Genomic DNA, 12064 nt, shown 5'->3' on the forward strand with positions numbered 1-12064 from the left:
AGAAACTGCAATTAGAAATTGCTTAAAATGTATCAAGGATGATAGTAGTAGACATCTATTGTAAAAATCAGTATTCAGTTACCCTAACATAAAAATTTGGGAATGTTTGAGGACGCCAGAAACCTCACACAAGCGCAGGAGCCGAGAATCCAACCCGACTCTGAATTGTGAGGCAGACGTGCTAACGTGTGCTTCTCAATTTTCTGACACTACAAAAAACGACTAGCCTCAACTACCGATTTTGCGTCCTTGCAGAAAAGAAAAATCACAAAATGCCAAAATAAGAAGCAAAATACACAGGTGGAGTTTATCATTTGCGAGAAGAGCTGCACTGAGGTTCTTTTTTGTGTCTTTTTTGAGGATAACGAAAGTTTCAACAGAAAAGATAACCAAGGTCTACTGAGGTGCTAGCCTAATATGCTAACGCCATGTATGATCATTGCCGATCCATCTAGTCATCCATCTTCCTCTGCTTAACCGAGGTCGAAACACTAGATTGCTCATGTAAACAGATGTGGAATCTGATCTACTAACTGGTCGCACCAATGATTCAGCCAAAAACAAAATTGAAACGCAGTTGATTTTGCCCATTCTGGGAACAGTAAATGCAAATGGATTAGCGCACGCAATACAGGATTGCATATCGCAAAGACACGCAATAAGTTTCATCTGGAATTTTATGCTTTTATGAGAATTTGACCAGTCAGATGTTAAAGGAATACTTGACTCATTAAGCCATTTTCAGCAGTAACATTTAATATTTTGTCCAAAATGAATTTGATAACGTCGTTATTTTTTATGTAGTATTAATACCTTTAAAAACTATTTGTTCTACTCGCTGTCGACTGAAGATGACATCACCTGTGCTGAGGAAATAGGTAACGACCAATCGTGGCTCAGTTTGCTAACCAAACCCAGAAAACAGGTGGGCCATTATTGGTCGTTAGTCGTTACCTACTTCCTCAGCACAGGTGATGTCATCTTCAGTCAACAGCAAGTGGAAAAAATAGTTTTTAAATGTATTAATTGTATACAAAAAATAATGTAGTTGTCAAATTAATTCTGGACAAAATACTAACTTTTTACTGCTGAAAATGGCTCAATGAGTCAAGTATCCCTTTAACTAAAATGTGCACCGCCATCCAATAGTTGAACATTATCGAGAGGTAATTACAATTAATTAACTTAAGAATACATTGAGTTTGCTTATTTTGCCTCATGACAAAATAATTATTTAATTAGATGATACAAATTTAATTTCTTTAGGTACATGTAATATCGCAATAATATCGATATCGCATGTTTTTCCAATATCGTGCAGCCCTCGCCTAAATATGGTATTTTGGTTAACATTGCGTTAGTTAGGCAGCAAAACCAGCAGTTTTTATCAATATCAGAAGGCGGCCATTTTGGAAAAATGGAATTGTACAGTTTACATTGATAATGAAAAAAAATCTGATACATGTCACAGTGGGCCCAAAAAAATTGCAATGGACTTGGAGCCGGTCACAAGAAGGAGTCATGCCATGCCTCTTCCAATGACACTTCAAACTTCATTTTACACCTGTGACGTTTCCCAAATGTTCCATAGTGAAAACCTTCAGCGCACTGAACGCACACAAAACAAATCATTTGAACTCGATACTGTATTTTCACCTTGTAAATCCACCAAAGGGTGCAGAAATATTTGTCTTTGGTGAGCTTCTCGCAATCACATCTGCCATCATGATTTCAAACTTACGTCTGAGCGCTAGCAGAGAGCAGGCAGAAGAAAGTCACAAAGGTCAAGCAGCGTTGGACGGCGGCGACCCGCTCGAGCATCACTGCTCATCCGCGGCGAGCGCTTGTGTCATTTGATTGACAGGCCTCCAGATCTAACCTTCACCAAAGTGTGTCGAGGGCAGTGGCAACGGGGCTGAAGGGGGCAACGCTTGTCAGCCTTGTTGAGCTTCACGCAGTAAATCCACTCACATGCTCGTCTTGGAGGAGGAGACGTTAGTGAGGCGGACAAAGGTTGGGTGGGAGCTTGCACGTCGGATGACTTCAAGTTTGGACCGGAAACGGGACAAAGATTCCAGTGCATATTTGCACTTGGCTTTGTCTTCTAACCTTGCCAAGCGAAAGGCCAAAAGTTATTGTTCGGATCACCCCTTGTTACAAAAAAATATATTATTCTTATTTTAAATTTGTTTTTCTCTTTTCACCCAAGGTAAGTCAACCCCAAAAAAATCAATTTACAATATAATATTGTATGTGCCCCCACTAGTCTAAACACAGGATTCTGATTAATATTGTGTTTAGTAAACAAAATCGACTCATTTGTATCCATCTCACAAGGTGACAGCCATTTTGCCACTTGCTGTCAGCTGAAAATGACATCACAGTTGCTCAGAGAGAATCATGGCTCGCCTGTTTTCTGAAGCGGACCCATGATAGGTTGTTGTGATTGGGCGGCCACTTGCTGTCGACTGAAAATGACATCTCAGGGCTCAGGTAACAACCCATCACGGCTCACCTGTTTTCTGAAGCTGACCTATGATTGGTTGTTGTTGTTGTTGTGATTCGGTGGCCATTTTGCCACTTGCTGTAGACAGAAAATGACATTACAGTTGGCTCACCTCAGCTGTTTTGTTTCTGAAGCTGTCCCATGATTGGTTGTTGTGATTGGGCGGCCATTTTGCCACTTGCTGTCGACTGAAAATGACATCACAGTTGCTCAGGTCTCAGGTAACAACCAATCACTGCTCACCTGTTTTCTGAAGCTGAGCCATGATTGGTTGTTGTTGTTTTTTGTTTTGATTCGGCGGCCTTTGTGCCACTTGCTGTTGACAGAAAATGACATTACAGTTGGCTCACCTCAGCTGTTTTGTTTCTGAAGCTGACCCATGATGGGTTGTTGTGATTGGGCGGCCATTTTGCCACTTGCTGTCGACTGAAAATGACATCAGACTTGCTCAGGGCTCAAGTAACAATCAGAATGCCATGTTTAGACTAATGGAGCTGCATAGAACATATCGTGAGGAAAATCTTTGGGTTGACTTTCACTTTAAGCCATTGCTATGGTGTTTTTCGCTTTTCACAAATCCTAAATAGTTAACAGTAGATTAAGAGTGCTATTTAAGTTGTTTTGCATTGCATTTATTTGTTTCTTAATAACCGTGCCAACTACGCATTACACGAAAGTCTACCTGACTGTGACGGCATTGCGAGATTCAATTAGGTCTGAATTAATTCATTATCTGCCTGGATCTAAAAGATGTTATATTCACTCTGCTAATTGTCTAAAGAGGGAATAATTGAGTCTTAAATGGTATAATTTTCAAAGCGTATGCCAAATCAAATGTTTTGCACAAAACGGTTTTGAGATGAAACCCGAATTGCAAGCATCTTGCTCATTAACATTTTATAATAAAAAATAATAATAATAATTAGATTCCAAGAATTGCTGTTTTTTTTCCTCCCCTTGAACAGCCTCAATTCAGACAGTCCCATTACAAAAAAAATCTAAATTGTACTTTAAAAAAATATATATATATTCATGAACTTCATAACTGACCATTTAAGTCCAGCTTTTAATCCTGCAACTCACAGGAAGGACAGTCTCTCATGTTATTAAGTGGTAGTATATGGCTTAGTCAACATACTATACTAATAATGGTGGTGCCCTGTTGCAGTCATAATGTATAAACAAAGCAAAGAGTGAAACGACCTCATCAATGCCTTCGACGCTGTGCTATGTCATGACCCAGCCCAGCTACCAGGCAGACAGGAGACATAAACACAACATGGAACTCCAACAGGCCTGTCAAAAGTTTGCGCTCTGATCTCACTCTTTCCAGCATCTCAACAATCCACGAGTCACACCCATTGTGCTGACCAGGAGCGTGGACCCGTTCCTTTTTGAAACTTAATTGTGTATACCCTGCCTTCAGCTGCCCTGTTGGACCCTGAATGTTTCCAGAACCTTACTAATCACGGGTCATGTCCCTGTCCCCGACCCCTCTGACCTTTCGGACTTGGTTGTGTTTTAGTCGTTTACCTCACGTCACTGAATCATGCGCACTTAACTGACAATGTCTTCATTGGTTGGTGAGACCCTGAAAGGGTTATGCTGAGGTTGAGGGGGGTGACAGTGATTCCCAGACCAGAGAGCGCAATATCTTTTGAGAGCTAAAGTGATGAGTAATCGAGCGGACTTGTGAGAACCAGTGTGTGGGGGGGGGGGCTGCGGTTTTACACGAGCAGGTCACAACATGCCATTTTGCCTTTTCCCATCACAACACCCCCACCGCACTTCTCCTACAGGGTGCCAGGCAGCACATTCCATCTCTATCAATAGATAATTGGCTCTATCTGTCCTTACACGTTGACCCAAATCACAACTGTTGGCTACAGGCCTATGGTCAAAGCCACAACGGTTAAAAATGTTCATTAGCAGTTTAAGAAAACATCATCCGGCTCACAACACAAATTTCCATTTTAACAGGATGGTAAGACAAGCGTGTGCATCGAAGGTCATATGTCAGAGCACCCTCTACTGGTGACAGCTTCTAAAAAATAACATTAAAAAACTGTTCTGCCATTTCCCCAAATTACACAATAAATTATTTAAACCAGTGGTGTCTAAACAATGGCCCGGGAGCCAATTGTGACCCATCATCACTTTTTAACCGGCCCGCAGCATGTACTACAAATTACATCTGTTACTAATACATTTTTATATACTATAGCTTTTTAAATATGTAAAGATGTGATTTAACTACTTACAATTAAACAAGTAACATTTCTCTTCATAACACCTTCTCTCGAGTCGACCACCCTTAAGTCTTGTAAAATTCTATTTGCCTTACAGAAAGAAGCGTTTTGTAAAAATAAAAAAATAAAAACACTACTATATAAACAGTATGCAATTGCTTGTTTGACTAAATTTTGCAGTGCTTGATAAAGTAAAAAAAATCTAAGTGGCTCTTGCATCTTTCAATTTTTCTGTGTGTCCCTTAGGAAAAAATGTGGACACCCCTGATTTATACCAAGCATACCCAAGTGCAGCCCCATCATTATATACATTTATATTGCCTGATGATAAATTTGCAAGATGGCCGACATGAAATAAAGCATTGTTCCATAATGTCTTCTTCCCAGGGTGCTGGAGACAGCTTCATTGGAGCGCTGGCGTATTACATGGCTCATTATCCCACAATGCAACTGGAGGAGGTGGCCCGGAGAGCAGGTCAAGTGGCAAGAGTGAGCGTACAGTCCATGGGCACGCAGTCCTCGTATCCGCACAAACAAGACTTGGCAGCTGAGCTCTTCTGAATGCAGCTGTTCTATTCCGATGGGTCTCACTGGACGTGTGAACTTAGCGTTTTGTTTTTGAGCAATCTGATCAGCCACTCAACTGAAATGTTCAATGGAGCAAGCTGAAGTAACACACAAAAGCATTTGTTAACTGCAAAGTATTAAGGATAGCTTTTAATGAACATTTTGTGACAGACACACACAACTGACAATAACATTACTCATGTGCTTATAGTCTAATCTAAGTTGGGGTAACCAAACATGAAGGTCTTGTTAATAATAAATATTTTACACCATAGTGGAATTGTTTCTTCTGTTGTCCTGGCCTGGCTTGACGTTTTCTTTTGGAATCCACAAGGCAAATGTTCTGTTGTACACGTTGCAGGTTTATAGTCCATACGATGATGTCCATTTCACACAGATCTGATCTTCCTCTTCTCAAAAAATAGGACGTGCGCGTGCACTGTAACAAGACAAAGTGCTTTTAAAATTCAGGGTGAAAAAAATAATGATTGTACAAAGCTCACAAAGCAAGACCGACGCCAATGGGGAAAAAAAAAGCAAAGTTAAGTTTCGTTTATTTTATTTTATATATCACCATTGACCTGGACAAGGTAAGTTTTGTTTCCTAGCATTCGTATTAAACCTTGTTTTTGTTGTGGCACTAGCAGAATCTGTGTTTTTCCACGTGTTTATTTCCTCCTACACCAAGGTTAGCCGTTTTTGTTTTCTCTTTTATGTCTATGTGTCAAGTGTCAGTCTTTAAAACCAGCACTAATTATGTGTGACAAATCAGACTACAAAGATGGACAAGATGCTGCAGAAAGTGACAGGATGGGCTGCACTTTGCCCTCCTGGAAGAGATGGCGAGCTTTCATTGCTGCTCCAGAGCAAAGAGAATCACCAGCCTGCTGACATCTGGTCGGACGAAGGCAGAAGGAGCTCAACAAGCGGAGAAATATGATGGGGTCAAGGAAAAGTTGGCTTGGGTCTCTCACATTGGCCACGCCAGACTGCTTCATGCAAAATGGTTACATTAATAATGTGCACCAACCATTGGAACGTGGCCTAGAACCAGGCCACAGCAAATGCATTTTGAATCATTTAATTTATATTTAGCAGACTACGTTATTTTGAAAAACGAGCGCTGTAGTGTATACATATTCTTTCCATCACCAATAAATCATTGAATGGACAAAAATGTGTATTTAAAATTCACTTCACATTGATTTCTTGTTGCAGGCAGCAACAATCCTTATGTTTTATTTAAAATATATATATTGCAACTTTTGTTCTAACATTTCACCTGTGGCGTTTATAATTATAAACCTTTAATATTTTTTACATCAACAAACAACTGTCACATCTGCGTCAGCCTAAAATTCCAGGACATGCTACGAGACCCACGTCACCCTCTTGAATATATTCTGATGCATTACATCGGCTAAGAGACAAAGAATTGGTTAAAACAAAATTATGTATCCTCTCTCTCCCCCCAACCAGGCGTTATTGTGACCTGTTTTGGGCTTTTTGACGTTTTGACCAAGCCATTTCAAAATAAAATACTGCCCATGGGTTTTAATTAAATGGAGAAGCGCGGTCATGCGCTCCCAGGCCTTAATGGGTTAAAGAGAGATCTTACATTGGAGAGATTACAACTTGCTTTAATTGTACAAATAAGTCAGCATATGTGCATCATGTACAGTAAGACTTATTTACCGGTAATATATTGAGCTTTTATTTAGGAGAGTGAACCTCTGTTGAGTTAAGGCAACTATTTTACATGCAAAAAAAATCTGTTAACCGCCTAACAAAAATATCAAATGTATAATACTGAATTTATTATCTTGTCTTAATTTAGTTATAAATGTACTTAACTAATTGAACAAAAAGCTGATATATTGTAAGAAGAGATGCCTTTGTTGGATGAATGGTAACAGGTAGATACATAGGTTAAATGTACCTTTTGCAACTGGAATAGCATTAAATTTTTCTGCCTGTCACTATACGGCGCTGGCATAGACATACGCATGTATTTATGATAATACAAACAAAAATAAATAAATACAATAAAAACTAAAATAAATGTCCATAACACAAATTCTGTGAACATGCATTCGTAAAATCCGTTCACTTTTAACCTACCTAAACATCTCATCATTGATTTTCCTGAGAGTCAACGTATATCAAACAGAAATTCGTGACCACATCTCGTTTTTATCTTCCGCAGCCAAATCTTACCAAAGGGATCATATTTGCGTAGCACCAGTTTGTCTCGAAGACGGTTTCTCTTGGTGTTGAAGAAGTAGCCCGTCCCCGCAGCGCTCATCATCTGCACAAGGACGGTTCTGGTACAGGGTACACATCCACGTTACTGCATTGCTCCGATAACCAAGAATAATGTAATTGTGTCGATCACTTGTCACTTACTTTGACTTCGCCTTTGCTACTAAAAAAGAAAAAGAAAAAAAAAAGCCCGTCAGATGAATGATGCTAAGAAACACACCGATTCCAAGCAAGCAAGGCTGTTCATAACGCGTTTCGGGTTGTTGTTTTTGTGTGTGTGTTTTTAGCGACAATTGTTTATTGATATTTCCCACTGTTAATATGTACGGATGCATTAAAAGAGACTAGGTTACAAGCAAACAACATACGCAACACTTGACAACAATGCTAGCATGGTAAAGCTAGTTCCTAAAAGGCTAAAATCATGTCCTATTTCACACATCTTTCACTGTAAAGAATACTCGTTGAATACTCACAGTTTACGGAGGTAAGAAACATTTTCCCCAGGCGAAAAAAAATCGTGAATAGAGCTATTAAATATACTTATTAAAGCATGATCTGTAGTGTACCAAATGGGTAAGTCACATTGAAACATCCACTTCCGGGTTAGCGCCAGATGCTCTTCCGCTGAGTAGCTACTTTTAGTTTTTTTTGTGTGCGTGTTGGGTTTTTTTCTCGTTTAATCGTAAAAACCTATCAATCAATTTCCACAATACACTATTTATTTAAGACGAAAAATAAAATATTAATACCAATAAAATAATTTGAGGTTTCGGTTGCCTTCCCCTCTGTGTTTTATTTTATTTATATTGTGTCGCCGTCGCCATCCTCAGAGGTTGAAAAAAGTAACAAGTCTATTTTGACAAAGGAGTCGAAATATATCTATTTTAAAATGTTGGTAATTAAAATGTAAAAAAGTCGACTTCAGAAAAATGAATACAGTACTCAATAAAGTACAGATACCTAAAAGAAAATTCTACATAGGCTTAGTTTTGTTTGTTTGTTTGTTTTTACTTCAGTACCACCTACTACTAGTTAAATTGTGTAATTCCATCCAAAACTGAAGTGAAATTTGTTCACTGGCTTTTCAGAAGGAACCGCAAGTATTTTACAGGAGACGTATTCTATTCAATTATCAAAAAAAAAGCTGCTAGAACAGTTTTTGATTCTACTTTCTATTTGATGACATTACATTAAAAAGAAAAAAAGTAGTAGCAGAAGTAGAAAAAATGTGATTAATCACATTTAATCACGATTAATTATACAAAACGGTGTGATTAAGTAGTTAAAAAATGTATTACTATTGTTACTTGAAAACCAGCAGCAGCAGGCTATATACATTATAATAAATGTGCGATGGCCGCCGGGGTCCTGGTGGGGTGGGTGGGGGCTTGTTGGGCCGGTGCGCCTCCTGCCCCCGCCCGGTTGGGGAGGGCCCCGCTGGTCACTCCTCTTAACTCACTACACTAGGTTTGCACAATACACTTTTATAGACATATAGGGCACATAACACACTTTGGGGGGTGGGGTAGGGTGGAAACACCGTCTTCACCCTACAACTCCCCTCCAATTTTAATACACCACACAACTTGTGGGTGGGTGGGGGGGGGGGGCTTGTGGGGGTGCCATCTGTTGGGGGCCGCGGTATAGAGCAGTGCTGCGGTCCCCTGTCCGTGTCGCCACCGGTTGGTCGGGGTGGGGTCGGGGGGGGTGGCTTTGTTGGGGGGGGGGGTGCTGGGGGTGGGGGTGTCTGGGGGATTGGGGGCGGCTGGGGCTGGGTTGGGGTGGGTGGCGGGGGTGGATGGGGGGTGGGGGGGCGGGGGTTGGGGGCCGGTGGGGTGCCTGGTGGGCCTGCAGTGCCCCGTCCTGCTGCGTTGGGCCGGGGGCGCGGGCCGTGTTGGGGCGGGGGGCGCTCCTGCTCCTGGGTTTGCTCTCCGGCCGGTGGCCCTGGCGGGGCCCGGGGGTCGTCCTTTGGCGCTGCCGCGGCCTGGGGGGCCCTGAGGTGTTGCGCTTGCTCTGTTCCGGCGGGGGTCGACGGCTCCCCTCTTTGGTGGAGATTTTCATGCATGCCAGATCCACCACACCAGCATCTACCGAAACTCAGACACAATCTGTTTCCTCCTCAGGTTATTGAATCGGTGGAGGCTGGTGTCTGCGGATCTCACGCGGCTTCGTCTGTCCTTTGGTCTCTTGAGGCCTCCCTGATTTTATGTTTTTTGGATTTGTTGGGGTCTGGATGTTTCTTGGGCTGGGGAGGAGTTCTGGTGGGGGGTGTCTGGTCGGTGCTGGATTTCACCTTCCTTGGTTTTCTTCGGTCCCCTCGGGTCTCCTGGTGTTCGGTTTAGGTGAACGGTATGAGATTTTTTTTCTAATAGGTTTTCTGGTGAGCTAACAAATACACACACGCACGCACGCACGCACGCACATACACATACTCACCCACACACAAAAAAAATAAAATAATATATATATATATATATATATATATATATTAAAAAAATAATAATAATAATAAAAAAAATAAAAAAAAAAGAGCAATGATGATGACATTTCCGAATGAACAATACTGAGCTCTTAAAAAATAAAAAATTAAATAAAATAAAAAATTAAAAATTAAAAAAAAATTAAAAAGTGCGATGGACCCCCGCACAGTTCGACACTTGCGGAGTATATAATTGTTTTTGTTTTTTTTATATTTCTAAAACTGTTAACAACCCCGTTTTTTTGGGGGGGGGGGGGCTTATTTGCTGTATCTATATCTCCGGCGATTGGTGGTGGTCCACTGTACTGTACAGAAAGTATATATTTATAGCACTCTCATCTGCCACTTTAAACAGCAAATAGTACAGCTAATCAAAAGGGCCTAAAATATGAGTGTGTGCCGAGTGGGAGGGGCTGCCAGCTGAAATGAACATGGACATTATTGGACTGGCTGAGCACTGTAACCAGGCAGCTGTCAGGATGTGTGAAGGAGCTTACGTCATTGTAGGTTAATTCTGAGAATGAGGCTGAAACCACTTGCTTCAGCTTTCCTCCTCCTCCTCCGTACTCATTCAGCACTCTAAAACCACTCCGGACGTGAGCTGTGCTTTCCTTCTCCCACTTCATAGCACTTTTACTCTATTCCACAAGCACTATTTTCTATAGCTTATTTACCAAGCCTGAGTATCACTCATCCACACTTAGCACTTATATGAGCCCAAAGAGCTCGGCCCAGGATTTCTCACTGTGGTTTACATTGAGTGAAAATGTTCCAGTGTTCAGGCTTCATTTAAAAAGAGGAACCAGAGAATATTCAGTAAGGTGGCCAAGGTGAGACCAGAGGTGATTATTGCATGGCACATAGCACACAATATGTATAAAATAGGTATGTATAAAAAAAAATAAAAAAGGGATTGATTAAGGCATCTATAGTACATACTACACCCTATAACTCTAAATTAGAGATAGACCGATATGGTTTTTAAAGGGCTGATACCGATACCGATTAGTAGTAATCAAGGGTGCTGATAACCGGTATTTGGAGCCGATATTCATTTTCACTAAAAAGGAAACTATTGGCATCAAAACATTTTGGGAAAATTTTCAAAATATCTAAAGTATAACATTTTGAATTATCTTAGTTTTAATTTCAAACAAAAACAGAAAGTGCAGAGTGCCCAGGGTCAGCAGCATTTCTGAAAATAAAAAAATAAAAACAATTTCAATTAGGTCCCTGAAGTTAACACTTAAAAAAAAAAAATTGCTCTATTATCTATATGATTCTTCAAAATGGCCGATGCCGATATTTGTCAAAATGCAGAATATTGGCACCGATAATCAGCTCGGCCGATAAATTGTTTACAATAGAGGCAATTATCAAATACACATTCACTGTGTCACTTTTGCAGTTTTCTAAGAAATCACCTCGCCCAAGGAAAAGCAACCAATCGGAGAGGAACCAAACCGATGAGGTGTCAGTGTCAATAATTCTAATGCACATTCTAGTGGGCACAACGTCATGGCCTTGTATTGCCTCTTACGTTAAGCTTGAGGAAGTTTGAGAAAACCATGGCGGAATAGCCTCCTCCACTTAGTCAAAAAGTTAATAAGGAGGTTGTTGGACAGCTGAGAGGATTCAGAACCAACGCGAAATTAGTAACAGCTCAACAGGTAAGTTAATTACTTCATTTAGATTTTTGTTTGATTTTACATTCAAGTCAAGTCAACTCTCTCTGTCTCTCGTCTATTTCTCTCTGAGCAACATGTATGTGTCCTATGGGGAAACGTGAAACTACTTTCCCCGTTTGTTTAGTTGCAGACCCAGATTTGACTTTTTTTTTATATTCAATTCACATTGAGAGCTAATCTCTTGTTTACATGCTGCAACAAATCTTGTTCATGTTTTGTTTGCATGTAAATCCAGCATTTGCATTTGAAAATCTTTCATTTGTATTCTAATTTCCATTTATAAAATATGGATTTAGAAATAGTCATTTGA

At 40.4% G+C, this 12064-nt stretch overlaps 2 protein-coding genes across 4 annotated transcripts in view; one reads left to right on the forward strand and one right to left on the reverse strand.

The window, feature by feature from the left end:
• rbks (ribokinase) overlaps positions 1–5596 on the forward strand; it is a 39548-nt gene extending 33952 nt beyond the window's left edge. For 2 of the 3 annotated variants that reach the window (XM_086095716.1, XM_086095715.1), the window contains exon 9: positions 5143–5596. In XM_086095716.1, coding sequence (XP_085951842.1) covers positions 5143–5316 — 174 coding nt within the window. In that variant the 3' untranslated portion in view covers positions 5317–5596. The remainder of the gene's footprint in view (positions 1–5142) is intronic. The other variant, XM_086095717.1, reaches the window with a different exon arrangement.
• mrpl33 (mitochondrial ribosomal protein L33) lies at positions 5458–8201 on the reverse strand. Its single transcript, XM_086095718.1, has 4 exons — positions 8061–8201; positions 7729–7747; positions 7540–7646; positions 5458–5761 (listed from the first exon to the last, which is right to left on the reverse strand). Exons 1-4 carry the CDS (start codon positions 8080–8082, stop codon positions 5712–5714), a joined length of 198 nt encoding a protein of 65 aa, XP_085951844.1. The 5' UTR covers positions 8083–8201; the 3' UTR covers positions 5458–5711.
• Between the last annotated feature and the right edge of the window lie 3863 nt (positions 8202–12064).

The sequence above is a fragment of the Leptonotus elevatus genome, chromosome 14, assembly GCF_054856555.1.
Source record: "Leptonotus elevatus isolate MCC_2025b chromosome 14, RoL_Lele_1.0, whole genome shotgun sequence".
NCBI classification, from domain to species: Eukaryota; Metazoa; Chordata; class Actinopteri; order Syngnathiformes; family Syngnathidae; genus Leptonotus; species Leptonotus elevatus.